General features: G+C 46.4%; 1 protein-coding gene across 1 annotated transcript; it reads left to right on the top strand.

The window, feature by feature from the left end:
- The first annotated feature begins 2,890 nt into the window (after positions 1–2,890).
- LOC139028435 (uncharacterized) lies at positions 2,891–9,994 on the top strand. Its single transcript, XM_070445828.1, has 5 exons — positions 2,891–2,977; positions 3,175–3,383; positions 3,501–3,945; positions 8,062–8,167; positions 9,936–9,994. Exons 1-5 carry the CDS (start codon positions 2,891–2,893, stop codon positions 9,992–9,994), a joined length of 906 nt encoding a protein of 301 aa, XP_070301929.1.
- The last annotated feature ends 7,885 nt before the right edge of the window (positions 9,995–17,879 follow it).

The following is a 17,879-nucleotide window of genomic DNA, read 5'->3' as shown; positions in this document are numbered from 1 at the left end:
GGTACCCTGTGTTTTGGGTTGGTCCATATTTTTCGCGCCCTGTGTTTTGGGCATTGCTTTTGGTGCCATATTAAAGTGCACTTCTCCCTATGGAACTCTCTGCTCTCTGCGCCTGATTCTTCCCTCACACACCTAGTATTCCGTGACAGATAAGCTGTAGACCACACTACCTACCTAGAGAGTTTTCATCTGTATTCTTCGTAGCTGTTTACATACCACCACAGTCAGAGGTTGGCACTATGATGGCATTGAATGAGCTATATTCAGCCATAGGCAAACAAGAAAACACTCACCCAGAGGCGGCGCTCCTAGTGGCCGGGGACTTTAATGCAGGGAAACTTAAATCTGTTTTACCAAATTTCTATTAGCATGTTAAATGTGCAACCAGAGGGAAAAAAACTCTGGACCACCTTTACTCCACACACAGAGATGCATACAAAGATATCCCTCACCCTCCATTTGGCAAATCTGACCATAATTCCATCATCCTGATTCCTGCTTACTAGCAAAAATTAAAGCAGGAAGCACTAGTGACTAGATCAATAAAAAAGTGGTCAGATGAAGCAGATGCTAAGCTACAGGACTGTTTTGCTAGCACAGACTGGAATATGTTCCGGGATTCCTCCAATCGCATTGAGGAGTACACCCCATCAGTCATTGACTTCGATGACATCGTCTCCACAGTGACCGTACGTACATAACCCAACCAGAAGCCATGGATTACAGGCAACATCCGCACTGAGCTAAAGGCTAGAGCTTCCGCTTTCAAGGAGCTGGTCTCTAACCCAGAAGCTTATAAGAAATCCCGCTATACCCTCCGACGACCCATCAAACAGGCAAAGCATCAATACAGGACTAAGATCGTATCATACTACACCGGCTCTGATGCTCGTCTGATGTGGCAGGGCTTGCAAATCATTACAGACTACAAAAGGAAGCATAGCCGAGAGCTGCCCAGTGGCAGAAGCCTACCAGACGAGCTAAACTACTTCTATGCTCACTTCAAGGCAAGTAACACTGAAACATGCATGAGAGCAACAGCTGTTCTGGAAGACTGTGTGATCATGCTCTCCGCAGCCGATGTGAGTAAGACCTTTAAACAGGTCAACATTCACAAGACCGCAGGGCCAGACAAATTACCAGGACGTGTACTGCGAGCATGCGCTGACTAACTGGCAAGTGTATTCACTAACATTTTCAACCTCTCCCTGCCTGAGTCTGTATTACCAACATGTTTTAAGCAGACCACCATAGTGCCTGTGCCCAAGATTCGAAGGTAACCTGTCTAAATGACTACTGACCCGTAGTACTCACGTCTGTAGCATTGAAGTGCTTTGAAAGGCTGGTCATGGCTGACATCAACACCTCTATCCGAGAAACCCTAGACCCACTCCAATTTGTATACCGCCCCAACAGATCCACAGATGATGCAATCTCTATTGCACTCCACACTGCCCTTTCCCACCTGAACAAAAGGAACACCTACGTGAGAATGCTATTCATTGAGTACAGCTCAGCGTTCAACACCGTAGTGCCCTAAAAGCTCATCAATAAGCTAAGGACCCTTGGACTAAACACCTCCCTCTGCAGCTGGATCCTGGACTTCCTGACGGGCCACCCCCAGATGGTAAGGGTAGGTAGCAACACATCCGCCACACTGATCCTCAACACAGGGGCCCCTCAGGGGTGCGTGCTCAGTCCCCACTTGTACTCCCTGTCCACTCATGACTGCACGGCCAGGTATGACTCCAACACATCATTAAGTTTGCAGATGACACAACAGTGGTAGGCCTGATCACCGACAACGACGAGACAGCCTATAGGGAGGAGGTCAGGAACCTGGCCGTGTGGTGCCAGGACAACAACATCTTCTTCAACGTGATCAAGACAAAGGAGATGATTGTGGACTAAAGGATAAAAAGTACCGAGCACGCCCCCATTCTCATCGATGGGGCTGCAGTGGAGCAGATCACCAACAAACTAACATGGTCCAAGCACACCAAGACAGTCGTGAAGAGGGCACGACAAAACCTATTCCCCCTCAGGAGACTGAAAAGATTTGGCATGGGTCCTCAGATCGTCAAAAGGTTCTAGAGCTGCACCATCGAGAGCATCCTGACTGGTTGCATCACTGCCTGGTATGGCAAATGCTCGGCCTCCAACCGCAAGGCACTACAGAAGGTAATGCGAACGGCCCAGTACATCCCTGGGGCCAAGCTTCCTACCATCCAGGACCTCTATACCTGGCGGTGTCAGAGAAGGCCCTAAAAATTGTCAAAGACTCCAGCCACCCTAGTCATAGACTGTTCTCTCTGCTACTGCATGGCAAGTGGTACCGGAGCGCCAAGTCTAGGTCCAAGAGGCTTCTAAACAGCTTCTACCCCCAAGCTGTAAGACTCCTGAACACCTGATCAAATGGCTACCCAAACTCTGCATTGCCTCCCCCTCTTTTACACCGCTGCTACTCTCTGTTGTTATCATCTATGCGTAGTCATTTTAATTAATAACTCTACCTACATGTACATATTACTTCAACTAACCGGTGCCCCCGCACATTGACTCTGTACCGGTACCCCCCTGTATATAGTCTCACTATTGTTATTTTACTGCTGCTCTTTAATTCTTGTTACTTTATTTATTATTCTTATCCATATTTTTTTAAACTGAATTGTTGGTTAGGGACTCGTAAGTAAGCATTTCACTGTACTGTCTACACCTGTTGTATTCAGCGCATGTGACTAATAAAATTTGATTTGATTTGATTCGTATCTGTGTTGCATCAAACCACTCCTTGGCTTGTTTCAGTTGATGATTTAAGGGACCTTTGATTCTCTTTCTGCATAGGTTGTCCTGTTATTACTTTGATCCATATGGGTTTGAGCTGGACACGATGCTGGAAGGAGGAGATCAAGGAGGAGCTTACCTGACCAAACTCTGCCTTTCGCTTTCTAGACCTGAGCTCCTGCTGCAGCCACAGGTTTGTATGGACAGACAGACAGATGTCAGTCATACTGATCTACTCAGTCTAATTTTCACTGACACAGCACCACCACATAATGCTCCTCTGTGAGTAGGCTTAGGGTCTCTCGACCTTGTCCAAGGGCAACAGGTGTAGTCTTTGTGTTTCAAATGAAACTACTTACTCTTTGTCCTCTAGTCCCTTTCTCTCCACAGTGGGGCGTAGCCCCTTGGGTCTGGCTCCTGTATAGGGTGTTCATGTTGCTTTACACCCTGATTTGGTGTATGTACTCTGGCCTGCCGTTTTCCAATCCCAAGTGGCTCATATTCTTCAGCCACCTGACCTACTGCCTGATGGTGGTCTACCACCTAGTGGTTTCCTGTAACCTGTCCTGTGCCACACTCCTGGTCAGGTGCCACTTCAGGTACCATAGAAAGACCTGTCCTGGAGGTAATATGGCTGCCAACGCTGCATTTGAATTCACTGGTCGAAACAATGAACTGACTGATGTTTGCTCTTCATTCTTAGGGGACCAAGCTAGAGAGCGTGGAAATGGAGCTGAGCCCTTAGGTCCTTTCCCCCTCCCCTTTCTCCTCTCCATCTCCCTGAGACTGCAGTGGTTCTTCCACAGCCTGATGTGTGCCTTCTGCCTCACTATGTCCTTCCTCTACTGGAGTCTCGACTCCCCCATGGAGCACCACCCTCTGTCCCCCTTCAACCTCAACATGCACATCGGCAAGTCTGCCCAGGCCCTGCTGGACCTCCTCTTATCAGCTGCGCCCGTCCACCTGGCCCACCATCTCTACCAGCTCCTCATTAGCTGCCTCTACATCCTGTTTGCTGTGGCCTACTGGCTGGCTGACTACACCAACCTCATTGGGAAGCCTTACATCTACAAGGTTCTGCACATTGGAGGGTATCCCATAGTGGCCTCTCTGTGTGTGCTGGGCTTTGCACTGGTCTGTCTGCCCCTCTGTCCCTTCCTGGTGTGTAATGTGCACATTTACATTTACATTTAAGTCATTTAGCAGACGCTCTTATCCAGAGCGACTTACAAATTGGTGCATTCACCTTATGACATCCAGTGGAACAGCCACTTTACAATAGTGCATCTAAATCTTTTAAGGGGGGGATTGAGAAGGATTACTTATCCTATCCTAGGTATTCCTTAAAGAGGTGGGGTTTCAGGTCTCCGAAGGGAAGTGATCCCTCACGACGCCGCTGTCCTGGCGTCTGAGGGAGTTTGTCCCACATTGGGGGCCAGAGCAGCGAACAGTTTTGACTGGCTGAGGGGAACTTACTTCCTCAGTGTAGAGAGGCGAGCAGCCAGAGGTGGATGAACGCAGTGCCCTTGTTTGGTGTGTAGGCCTGATCAGAGCCTGGAGGTACTGAGGTGCCGTTCCCCTCACAGCTCCGTAGGCAAGCACCATGGTCTTGTAGCGGATGCGAGCTTCAACTGGAAGCCAGTGGAGAGAGCGAAGGAGCGGGTGTCGTGAGAAACTGGGAAGGTTGAACACCAGACGGCTGCGGCGTTCGGATGAGTTGTAGGGGTTTATGGCACAGGCAGGGAGCCCAGCCAACAGCGAGTTGCAGTAATCCAGACGGAGATGACAAGTGCCTGATTAGACCTGCGCCGTTCCTGTGTGAGGCAGGGTCGTACTCTGCGAATGTTGTAGAGCATGAACCTACAGGAACGGCCACCCCTTGATGTTAGTTGAGAACACAGGGTGTTGTCCAGGATCACGCCAAGGTCTTAGCGCTCTGGGGGAGACACAATGAAGTTGTCAACCGTGATGGCGAGATCATGAACGGGCATTGCCTTCCCCGGGAGGAAGAGCAGCTCCGTCTTGCCGAGGTTCAGCTTAGGTGGTGATCCGTCATCCACCACTGATATGTCTTCCAGACATGCAGAGATGCGATTCGCCACCTGGTCATCAGAAGGGAAAGGAGAAGATTAGTTGTGTGTCGTCTGCATAGCCAATGATAGGAGAGACCATGTGAGGTTATGACAGAGCCAAGTGGACTTGGTGTATAGCGAGAATAGGAGAGGCCAGAACAGAGCCCTGGGGACACCAGTGGTGAGAGCACGTGGTGAGGAGACAGATTCTCGCCACGCCACCTGTAGGAGCGACCTGTCAGGTAGGACGCAATCCAAGCTGGCCGCGCCGGAGATGCCCAACTCGGAGAGGTGGAGAAGAGGATCTGATGGTTCACAGTATCGAAGGCAGCCGATAGGTCTAGAAGGATGAGAGCAGAGGAGAGAGAGTTAGCTTTAGCAGTGCGGAGCGCTCCGATTATAGAGAAGAGCAGTCTCAGTTGAATGACTATCTTGAAACCTGACTGATATTGGACAAGAAGGTCATTCTGAGAGAATATGCGGGAGAGCTGGCCAAGGACGGCACGTTCAAGAGTTTTGGAGAGAAAAGAAAGAAGGGATACTGGTCTGTAGTTGTTGACATCGGAGGATCGAGTGTAGGTTTTTCAGAAGGGGTGCAACTCTCGCTCTCTTGAAGACGGAAGGGACGTAGCAGCGGTCAGGGATGAGTTGATGAGCGAGTGAGGTAAGGAGAAGGTCTCCAAATGGTCTGGAGAAGAGAGGAGGGATAGGGTCAAGCGGGCAGGTTGTTGGGCGGCCGGCCGTCACAAGACGCGAGATTTCATCTGGAGAGAGAGGAGAAAGAGTCAGAGCACAGGGTAGGCAGTGTGAGCAGAACCACGTGTCGTTTGACTTAGCAAACGAGGATCGGATGTCGTCGACCTTCTTTTCAAAATGGTTGACGAAGTCATCTGCAGAGAGGAGGAGGGGGGGAGGGGGAGGAGGATCAGGAGGAGGAGAAGGTGCAAGAGCTTCCTAGGGTTAGAAGGCAGATGCTTGGAATTTAGAGTGGTAGAAAGTGGCTTTAGCAGCAGAGACAGAAGAGGAAAATGTAGAGAGGAGGGAGTGAAAGGATGCCAGGTCCGCAGGGAGGCGATTTTCCTCCATTTCCGCTCGGCTGCCCGGAGCCCTGTTCTGTGAGCTCGCAATGAGTCGTCGAGCCACGGAGCGGGAGGGGAGACCGAGCCGCCTGGAGGATAGGGGACAGAGAGAGTCAAAGGATGCAGAAAGGAGGAGAGGAGGGTTGAGGAGGCAGAATCAGGAATAGGTTGAGAAGGTTTGAGCAGAGGAAGAGATGATAGGATGAAAGGAGAGAGTAGCGGGAGAGAGAGCGAAGGTTGGGACGGCCGATACCATCCGAGTAAGGGCAGTGTGGAAGTGTTGGATGAGACGAGAGGAAAAAGGATACAAGGTAGTGGTCGGAGACTTGGAGGGAGTTGCAATGAGGTTAGTGAAGAACAGCATCTAGTAAAGATGAGGTTGAGCGTATTGCCTGCCTTGTGAGTAGGGGGGAGTGAGAGGGTGAGGTCAAAAGAGGAAGAGAGTGGAAAGAAGGAGGCAGAGAGGAATGAGTCAAAGGTAGACGTGGGAGGTTAAAGTGCCCAGAACTGTGAGAGAGTGAGCCGTCCTCAGGAAAGAAGTCTATCAAGCATCAAGCTCATTGATGAACTCTCCGAGGGAACCTGGAGGGCGATAAATGATAAGGATGTTAAGCTTGAAAGGCTGGAACTGTGACAGCATGGAATTCAAAGGAGGCGATAGACAGATGGTAAGGGGAGAAAGAGAGAATGACCACTTGGGAGAGATGAGGATCCCGGTGCCACCACCCCGCTGAACAGAAGCTCTCGGGTGCGAGAGAACACTGGCGACGAAGAGAGAGCAGTAGGAGTAGCAGTGTTATCTGTGGTGATCCATGTTTCCGTCAGTGCCAAGAAGTCGAGACTGGAGGGAGGCATAGGCTGAGATGAACTCTGCCTTGTTGCCGCAGATCGGCAGTTCCAGAGGCTACCGGAGACCTGGAACTCCACGTGGGTCGTGCGCGCTGGACCACCAGATTAGGGTGGCCGCGCCACGCGGTGGGAGCGTTTGTATGGTCGTGCAGAGAGGAGAGAACAGGATAGACAGACACATAGTTGACAGCTACAGAAGAGGCTACGCTAATGCAAAGGAGATTCGAATGACAACTGGACTACACGTCTCGAATTTCAGAAAGTTAAGCTTACGTAGCAAGAATCTTATTGACTAAAATGATTAAAATGATACAGTACTGCTGAAGTAGCTAGCTGGCAGTGGCTGCGTTGTTGACTTGTAGGCTAGCTGGCAGTGCTGCGTTGTTGACACTGCACTAATCAAGTCGTTCCGTTGAGTGTAAATATTCTACAGTGCTGCTATTCGGGGCTAGCTGGCTAGCTAGCAGTGTTGATTACGTTACGTTGCGTTAAAAAGAACGACAATAGCTGGCTAGCTAACCTAGAAAATCGCTCTAGACTACACAATTATCTTTGATACAAAGACGGCTATGTAGCTAGCTATGTAGCTAGCTACGATCAAACAAATCAAACCGTTGTACTGTAATGAAATGAAATGAAAATGTGATACTACCTGTGAGCGAAGCGGAATGCGACCGGGTTGTTGAGTGCGGAAGTTCTATTCTGTAGACGTTGGCTAGCTGTTGGCTAGCTAGCAGTGTCTCCTACGTTAAGACGATAAATAGCTGGCTAGCTAACCTCTGTAAATTAAGATAACACTCTTAAAACTACACACTCTAAACTCCACAATTATCTTGGATCCGAAGACAGCAAAGACAACTATTTAGCTAGCTAACACTACACTAATCAAGTCGTTCAGTTGAGTGTAATAGTTTCTACAGTGCTGCTATTCGTAGACGTTTGCTAGCTGGCTAGCTGCTGGGCAGATAGCAGTGTAGACTACGTTAGGGCGACGGAATACGATAATTACGCAATTATCTTTGATACAAAGACGGCTATGTAGCTAGCTAAGAAGAAATTGCTAAGATTAGACAAATCAAACCGTTGTACTATAATGAATAGTAATGAAATGTAATGAAAAAATTATACTACCTGCGGACCAAAGTGCGAATGCGACGCTCGCTCCAACCGGAAGTGTATGCACCTGCTGAGGAGGCAGCTGGCAGGCAGGGTGAGGGGAGGTAGGCTGGTCTGTCAGGAGCCTAGTGAGAGGTGGGCGAGGGTGTGGGTGTGGGCAGGTGGCGGTCTCCCTCATGGACCCGTCCTCCTCAGTGTTCAGTCCCAGGAGGAGGGGAGAGGTCCTGGGCGATGAGGCCACTCAGTCCCTGCTCTCATCCACCACCAGTACTCATAGTCTGAATTTACATAGAGCACCTACTCACTGGTGACCTGGTTGTAGCCCAGTCTCCCTCTGTCCCCAACACCTACTCACTGGTGACCTGGTTGTAGCCCAGTCAGTCTTCCTCCTGGATTGAGTGGATTAGTGTAAATCGGTGGCAGGTCGTGACATCACAGGTTCTTTATTGTAACTTTCAGGGGCAGCACAAATAGTGGTTTATTTGAGGTCGGTTTAATTTATTTGTTGAAGAAGAGGAAAAAGCTCAGGCAAATCCCTACGTTTTTCATTGAATCACATCAGGTGGAGTGTGACCTGATTGGCCTATGGCCCAAGCCAGCCCCAAGTGACCGAGTGACAGCCAGGCCTCGGCAGATTAACTGACATTAAGGCACTACATTGACCGCCAGCTTTTATCTCCATGTGTAACTCTGTGTTGTATGTGTCGAACTGCTTTGCTTTATCTTGGCCAGGTCGCAGTTGCAAATGAGAACTTGTTCTCAACTAGCCTACCTGGTTAAATAAAGGTGAAATAAAATAAAATAAAATGAAAATCTCCTTGTTGATTAATGCCACAGCTACAAAATTAGATGTGTCTATTCCCTCTGCAGAAGGTAAAATGGAACACTTTGGCAGTTGTGTCATCTTGGTACAACTGAGTAGGGACTTACTGGAATTCATCATGTCAGTTTACAAGGCGTTTTATATAACACAATAGCCATTGATGCAGTCATGGTTGTAGATTTGAAGTCTGGAGAAAGGGTGTGGTGCTCTCTTTAGTGACATTTTGCCTTGGTATATTTTCTCAGATCTCCAGAGCATGATCTGTGATCTCTCCAGACATTAGAGGATTTTGATCATACACATTGAGGTCTATATGGTTATGCCGCCAGACTGGAGAAACAGCATCATCCACACAACTGTCACCTCCTGTCACGGTCCAGTCACACTCCAGAAGCTCAAGCGCCAGTCATCCCAGCTGTCCCACTGAATCCCATGCTGTGTACTAGGTGAGTCGTGACTTGCATCTGGTAGTGGGCCAGGCTATGATTATGAATGGATATATCTGTCACACTGTTGTATTTCCATAACAACCACTACAAGAAGGCAGAGGGTTATTGATACAAATGTCCTATTTCCATTTTTCTAAAACCAAATGACTGATTGTGTAGCAGATTTGTACGGTAGTGGAGGCTAAGTCAAGGCAGATAGAAAGCACTGGCACTATGTCTCTCAGCAAAGCACTCCTTGACTAAGATACAGTATGTATTTATACAGTTTAGATCCCAAACACGACCCAATTCGCTTGAATACAACTCATTTTCATTCATTAAAATTTACAGTCAAAGTTCTGCATACAAATATGTATATTTATTCAGTAGGCTATTCTTAGATCTGTAATGGTAATGTGGGGATGTGAACTAGAGGAGTGAAAGCGTGAATTTGTTTTGGGCATGAGAGTCTGCATGAAAATCACACCAGTGGTGTGGTTTAAATTAAGGTTTGAACAAAGAATGTCACCTTGTGACACTAAATCAACCATCCAGACTACCCACAACTCCATTCCCACAACATGAGCATGTAAGAAAGCATATTTGACACAGTTCACCCGCAATAGACTGTCCTGTCCTATCACCTAAATAACCCTTACTAATTGCAGGGACTTTGCTTGATTTGTTGTGATGATGAGAATCTTGACAAACCAGACAGGAGTTATCCCTGTGTCCTCTGGCGACCCTGCTGTGACCCCTGAGTGTTCTGGTGTGACTCCTCTAGGTTCAATGGCCCTGGTTCCACAGGAACAACATGGGACCCAGCTCAGTGGAGGCTTTTGAGGGGAGTACGACTCATAATAATGTCCGGAACGGAGCAAATGGAATGGCACCAAACACATGGAAACCATGTGTTTGATGTATTTGATACCATTCCACCAGGTTCCGATCCAGCCATTACCACGAGCCGGTTCTCACGAATTAAGGTGCCACCAACCACCTGTGGTCCAGCTATGGAAAGGCTCTGGGTTATCTGGCCCTGGTTCCACTGGGACAACATGAGGCCCAGCTATGGAGAGGCTCTGGGTTATCTGGCCCTGGTTCCCACTGGGACAACATGAGGCCCAGCTATGGAGAGGCTCTGGGTTATCTGGCCCTGGTTCCACTGGGACAACATGAGGCCCAGCTATGGAGAGGCTCTGGTATCTGGCCCTGGTTCCCCTGGGACAACATGAGGCCCAGCTATGGAGAGGCTCTGGGTTATCTGGCACTGGTTCCACTGGGACAACATGAGGCCCAGCTATGGAGAGGCTCTGGGTTATCTGGCACTGGTTCCACTGGGACAACATGAGGCCCAGCTATGAGAGGCTCTGGGTTATCTGGCACTGGTTCCACTGGGACAACATGAGGCCCAGCTATTGGAGAGGCTCTGGGTTATCTGGCCCTGGTTCCACTGGGACAACATGAGAGCCAGCTATGGAGAGCTCTGGGTTCTCTGGCACTGGTTCCACTGGGACAACATGAGCCCAGCTATGGAGAGGCTCTGGGTTACCTGGCCCTGGTTCCACTGGACAACATGAGGGCCCAGCTATGGAGAGGCTCTGGGTTATCTGGCCCTGGTTCCACTGGGACAACATGAGAGCCAGCTATGGAGAGGCTCTGGGTTCTCTGGCACTGGTATGGTTCCACTGGGACAACATGGCTGCGTTTACACAGGCAACCCAATTCTGAACTTTTTTTCACTAATCGGTCTTTTGACCAATCAGATCAGCTCTGAAAAAGAGCTGATGTGAAAAGATCTGATGTGATTGGTCAAAATACCAATTATTGGAACAATATCATAATTGAGCTGCCTGTGTAAATGCAGCCCATGAGGCTCAGCTATGAAAAGGCTCTGAGTTCTCTGACCCTGATTCTACTAGGACGATACGAGGCCCAGCTATGGAGAGGCTCTGGGTTTTGTGGTACAGGGCAGGGAGCCACTGCTGGTCAGCTGAACTTTCCTATCCACTACATAACCAAAAGTATGTGGACACCTGCTCGTCGAACATCTCATTCCAAAATCATGGGCATTAATATGGAGTTTGCTGCTATAACAGCCTTCACTCTTCTGGGAAGGCTGGTCTTCTGTGAACGCTTTACCATTTCAATATGTTTGATGTAAGGTAAGTAAAATAACAGCATGAACAGTATGGCCTTTCTCCGATTGTGGTAAAGTTCACTCTTCAATGTATACTGTAGTTCTTGCCCTCATTTTACTGGAGACATTTTGAAACATATTTTCCTCAGTGACCTAGAGGTAAATTACAACCAAGGCAATTCTCAGAATAAATCAATTACAACCAAAAAAACACACACTGGTAATACAAGTGCTTCATGCAGCCAGGCAAGCACCTTTTTAATAGTCTGGCCATCTGTACAAACACAAGACATCTGAAGCCAATAACTGGAGAGTAGTGAACATATGATGGCCACATCAATTTATATAGGGATTAGATATTTTATGAGTTTCAGCATTCATATTAGGCAGAGGAATGCTTTTCATTCTTCTTATTCCTCCGAACAAAAAACCATGACATATTCTTTCACCATCATATCTGAGAGATTACTTTGATGATCTCTAAGACAACTAAGACCACATTTCATTTAGATTTACAGTTGACTCCTGTGAGGTGCTCATTGGATAAGTGCAAAGTACATTTAAAAAACAATTGACATGATAGTAGATTACTGCTGCCCACAGTATATCACTTTATTACTGAAATACCCATACATGATTCAGGAGGTGAGCCTTTAATAGGTAGATTTGGGAGATTCTGCGAGGCATATTTTTATTACACTCTAATAATTATTATGTAATTATACCCTGTTATGTAACATCTTAAAAGCGGTCTGTATGTGATTGAAAGAGAATGCCACGGGTTATTCTACTGCAGAATGTGAAATACTCATTGTCTTGTGTTGACTGTAACTGTCTTCATAGCCGCTATTGTTCCTTTTAACATCAGAGCACCATTTCCACTATTGTCTCTGACTGTTTACGAACAACAACCCCATTAACTGTGGATGTCCACACCCAACTAAATCAAAGACTCTCTTTGTACAGTGCCAGATCCATTTCCTAGCTGTTACAGTATGCTGACTGAATGACCAGGTTTACTGTAAAACAGCAGTTTGGTGTAGTTGGAGACTTCAGCTTGTGTGTCTATCATCCACGGCCGACCCCAGGACTGTATTGTGTCCCTTAGTTTCCCAGCACTCCTGCTCCTGCCCCCGTCTGATGTTGTTGGCAGGGATGAGACAAGCATGCAGTCTGTAAAAATTACACTCGTACAGCCCACTGTGCTCCAACCCCTTCATAAGGAGAATGTGAGGAACTCATCGAGAGAAGCTCCAACATAGTGGGGTCAGTGAGCCATACCATAGGGAGGTCAGTGAGTGCTGCGGTCCCTTTGTCTAGGGACAGATCCCTGCATGAACTAGTACAATATACTTCAGAAGACTTCTACTGCATCAACACACACACACACACACTTCAGATGTGTATCCTGAACAGGATATAAGGTTCTTCACATCGTAGTGAAGCCTGATCTAATAGAAATACTGTATTCTAAGGATTTGTGAGATTCTGTTATGTCTTTGAGCCTTGATCTCTGTACAATCATCCCTTTCAATTCCACCCCCACCTTCCTCTCTCTTGGGGCCTCGTCCCTCTGTGTCTGGGCTCTCATGGAGAGGCACACAACGTCTAATTTCCTGGAATTCTTCTTGCAGCAGGAACAATGCTCAGGGGTTCTTTGTTTCCAGCAGAGTGTATGTGAACCACGGCACAGGTTCTCTGATGGCCTGAGTGAGGGGTGGCAGGTGGTCCCTGTGTGTGTTTATGTGTGTATGAGAGGGGGTGTTCTGTGAACTTGTCTTGTAAAAACCTTCTCTGTCCCTTGAAGTTTTGAGGAAATAACAAACAACATTTCAGTGGAATGACAGATGTCTCCTGTTGATGAACGCTTCAGAGACTGGCTGATTACACCGGCTGGCTGGCTGGCTGGTACAGCAGCATTATGTAACAGATACAAATTCTTCATGCTTTCTATTGGTGCCACTCCAATAGATCTGCTGGATGATTCAGTTGCCCATGTTAGATAGTTATTTTCCCCCAAATGTATAATTGACAGAAGTCATATACCCTGAGTGTACACCTGCTCTTTCCATGACATAGACTGACCAGATAAATCTGGGTGAAAGCTATGATACCTTATTGATGTCACTTGTTAAATCTACTTCAATCAGTGTAGATTAAGGGGAGGAGGCAGGTTAAAGAAGGACTTTTAAGCCTTGAGACAACTGAGACATTGATTGTGATTTAAGTGCCTTTGAACAGAGTATGGTAGTAGGTGCCAGGCGCATCGGTTTGTGTGTGTCAAGAACCGCAACGCTGCTGTTTTTTTTAATACTCTCAACAGTTTCCCGTGTGTATCAAGAATGGTGTCACGTTCGTGATGAGAGATGGACCAAGGCGCAGCGTGATTAAAGTTCCACATCTTTTAATAAAGCGAAACGTCCAAACAAAACAATAAACAAACAACGAAGCATGACATCAGTGGTGCTACATGCACAACACAAAACAATATCCCACAAAGCAGGTGAGAGAAAGGGCTTCCTAAATATCAGCTGCCTCTAATTTGGAACCATACAAACCAGCAACATAGAAAATAAATGACTAGAACACCCCCCTAGTCACGCTCTGACCTAAACACCATAGAGAACCAAGGGCTCTCTATGGTCAGGGCGTGACAAATGGTCCACCACCCAAAGAACATCCAGCCAACTTGACACAACTGTGGGAAGCATTGAAAAAAGTCAACATGGACCAGCATCCCTGTGGAATGCTTTTTAGACACCTGACGAATTGAGGCTGTTCTGAGGGAAAAAGGGGGTGCAACGCAATAGTAGGAATGTGTTCCTAATGTTTTGTCCACTCAGTGTATACTGGCCATCATAAATGTACTTTGCCCCTTAAGGCCACCACACTCCCCCATGCCACCAGAATCAGAGAGATCAATAATTGGTCTCCGCGGACCAACAGGGCAACCAACTATCAATAGTGGGTCATTGGCAGTGCAGGGATTACTGAGTCTGTCAAGGCACCATCACAGAATGTCATGAAACATAATTAACACAAAGATTTTAGTGTCATCATTTGATTTCTTAGTAGAAGCAAAGCTCTATGATTATTCCATGTAATGACCCTGGCCAACTGAGTCAGCATTAGAGGTGTTTTCACAAGGCTTTAGTGAGTCACTGAAACAACTGAGTCAGCATTAGAGGTGTTTTCACAAGGCTTTAGTGAGTCACTGCAACAACTGAGTCAGCATTAGAGGTGTTTTCACAAGGCTTTAGTGAGTCCTGCAACAACTGAGTCAGCATTAGAGGTGTTTTCACAAGGCTTTAGTGAGTCACTGCAACAACTGAGTCAGCATTAGAGGTGTTTTCACAAGGCTTTAGTGAGTCACTGCAACAACTGCTGACGTTCCGTAGCATTACACATTCTTCTTACATGACATTATTATAATATACTCCATAAATTCATTAAAGAATTAGGGCGTTTGCAGTCTCTTATTTCTTAAAAAGTCCCTCTCTTATTTATGAGACGCCAACTCAACAGGAAGAGGTGCTGATGTGTCACTCTTTAGCCGAACATCAAACATTCCTCACAATATGGTGAGTCTCTCTCATTCATATGGCAACCCTCCCCTGATGGACAAAACCAGGGGGGCCCAAAACATTGACCTTAATTGGGTTTGATCGTAACATCTCCCAACAGAACTCAGCCAATTGATTGTGTGTAGTGATCTGTGAAGGGATCCTTTTCTTTCTCTTGCCCCTCATTATGTGCATGGATAGGACTGCAGGGAGGGCCATGGGGAGGGGAACTGAAGGTAGAGGATTGCTAGACCCCATGTTCATGTCCACCTCCACAGGCCACAGACACACAGGCTGGACATGCAGACGCAGCCCTAACAGGCTGAGGGCAGTTTTGACGTTGCCGTTGCACAATACAGTCTGTCTCCTCTGAAAGTCTCCTCTTGAGGTATTTGTCCATTCAAAAATCCTAAACAATTAACCCACACTGTCATAATTATGAGCTCTTCAATAAAGTGCAAATTAATGTGCAAATGAGCTACTCCAATTAGGTAGACAGGAATATAATACCTTTTACCTGATTGGTTTTTATTTAAAATTACATTCTATCTGGGTTATTTGTTTTGTAAACTTTAGGCATGGGCCAATCTACTAACTGTGCCAGTTTAGGACATTAGATTATGTTTTGAATAATCTCATTCACCAGCTCTCTCTCTCCGCTCTCTCTCTCTGTCTATATGCAGTAGCAATTGAGCCTAGGGAAGAGGTTATGGCTTAAAAGGAGATTAATAAATTGGACATGAAAATTGTAGCCCCACAAAATGTTATACTTCAGGGAGTTTTCAAAATTATGTTTAGCCTATATTAGTGGAGGCTCATCAGAGGAGGAAAGGGTGGACTATTTCATAAAAATGTAAATTGTAAAACACTTAAACAGTTTTTTAGATAAAACTATACTAAGAATATTCACGTCACCACTTGAACGCGGAATGAGGGAGAGCTCGGTTTGTTGTTTTGGAAAGTCTTTTGAAAAAGTTTGGTTTCTAGCTAGCTACCTTTTGGTTTTTGATCCCGCGACTCGGTTGGCATCAGTTGCTGGGACCGCTACTATCTATTCAGTGATCCTGCTGACCAAGGCCGGGTCTGAGGAGCTGTTTGGCATAGGAGCTAATCTAGCTGCTAGCTAGCTGTCTATTAAGCTAGCAGGGTTTTCTTGAGGGCTTGAACCGCGGATTGTCCTGGGTTTGTGGCTGTCTAGACCCTGCTTTTTGTTGTTGTTGTTTTCAATCTTTCCTGCGACCTGCCCTGTCTGTAACAGCGAGGAGTAACAGCGTAACCTACTGCTGTTACCATGACTAAGAGTACCATTGAGGATAAACATACCTGAATTTGTCCAGTAGAAACTCTTGTTTGCAAATGTTGGACTAATGATTACACCATATATCAGCTAGATGCAGGTATTGATTGTGTCACTGTCTGTCACCTGTGCATCTACGCTACCGGTTAAATGTTTTAGAACACCTACTCATTCAAGGGTTTTTCTTTACTTTTACTATTTTCTATATTGAAGAATAATAGTGAAGACATCAAAACTATGAAATAACACATATGGAATCATGTAGTAACCAAAAAAGTGTTCCTTCAAATAGACACCCTTTGCCTTGATGACAGCTTTGCACACTCTTGGCATTCTCTCAACCAGCTTCATGAGGTAGTCACCTGGAATGCATTTCAATTAACAGGTGTGCCTTCTTAAAAATTAATTTGTGGATTTTCTTTCCTTCTTAATGCGTTTGAGCCAATCAGTTGTGTTGTGTCAAGGTGGGGGGGTATACAGAAGTTAGCCCTATTTGGTAAAAGACCAAGTCCATATTATGGCAAGAACAGCTCAAATAAGCAAAGAGAAATGACAGTCCATCATTACATTACGACATGAAGGTCAGTCAATGTGGAAAATTTCAAGAACTTTGAAAGTTTCTTCAAGTGCAGTCGCAAAAACCATCAAGCGCTATGATGAAACTGGCTCTCATGAGGAAAACCACAGGAATGGAAGACCCAGAGTTACCTCTGCTGCAGAGGATAAGTTCATTTGAGTTACCAGTCTCAGAAATTGCAGCCCAAATAAATGCTTCACAGAGTTCAAGTAACAGACACAACATCAACTGTTCAGAGGAGACTGTGTGAAGGGTCGAATTGCTGCAAAGAAACCACTACTAAAGGACACCAATAAGAAGAAGAGACTTTCTTGAGCCAAGAAACACGAGCAATGGACATTAGACCGGTGGAAATGTGTCACTTGGTCTTTGTGAGACACGCTGTGGGTGAACGGATGATCTCCGCATGTGTATTTCCCACTGTAAAGCATGGAGGAGGAGGTGTGATGGTGTGGAGGTGCTTTGCTGGTGACACAGCGATACGCCATCCCATCTGGTTTGGGCTTAGTGGGACTATCATTTGTTTTTCAACAGGAAAATGACCCAACATACCACCAGGCTGGAGAGTGATGGAGTGCTGCATCAGATGACCTGGCCTCCACAATCCCCCGTCCTCAATCCAATTGAGATGGTTTAGGATGAGTTGGACCGCAGAGGGAAGGAAAAGCAGCCAACAAGTGCTCAGCATATGTGGGAACTTCTTCTAGACTGTTGGAAAAGCATTACAGGTGAAGCTGGTTGAGAGAATGCCAAGCGTGTGCAAAGCTGTCATCAAGGCGAAGGGTGGCTATTTGAAGAATTTGTTTAACACTTTTTTGGTTACTACATGATTCCATATGTGTTATTTGTCTTCACTATTATTCTACAGTGGTGGCCAAAAGTTAAGAGAATGACACAAATATAAATTTTCACAAAGTTTGCTGCTTCAGTGTCTTTAGATATTTTTGTCAGATGTTACTAAGGAATACTGAAGTATAATTACAAGCATTTCATAAGTGTCAAAGGCTTTTATTGATAATTACATTAAGTTGATGCAAAGAGTCAATATTTGCAGTGTTGACCCTTCTTTTTCAAGACCTCTGCAATCCGCCCTGGCATGCTGTCAATTAACTTCTGGGCCACATCCTGACTGATGGCAGCCAATTCTTGCA

Source organism: Salvelinus sp. IW2-2015, linkage group LG11 (genome assembly GCF_002910315.2).
Source record: "Salvelinus sp. IW2-2015 linkage group LG11, ASM291031v2, whole genome shotgun sequence".
NCBI classification, from domain to species: Eukaryota; Metazoa; Chordata; class Actinopteri; order Salmoniformes; family Salmonidae; genus Salvelinus; species Salvelinus sp. IW2-2015.
This window is presented reverse-complemented; position numbering and strand designations above follow the sequence as displayed.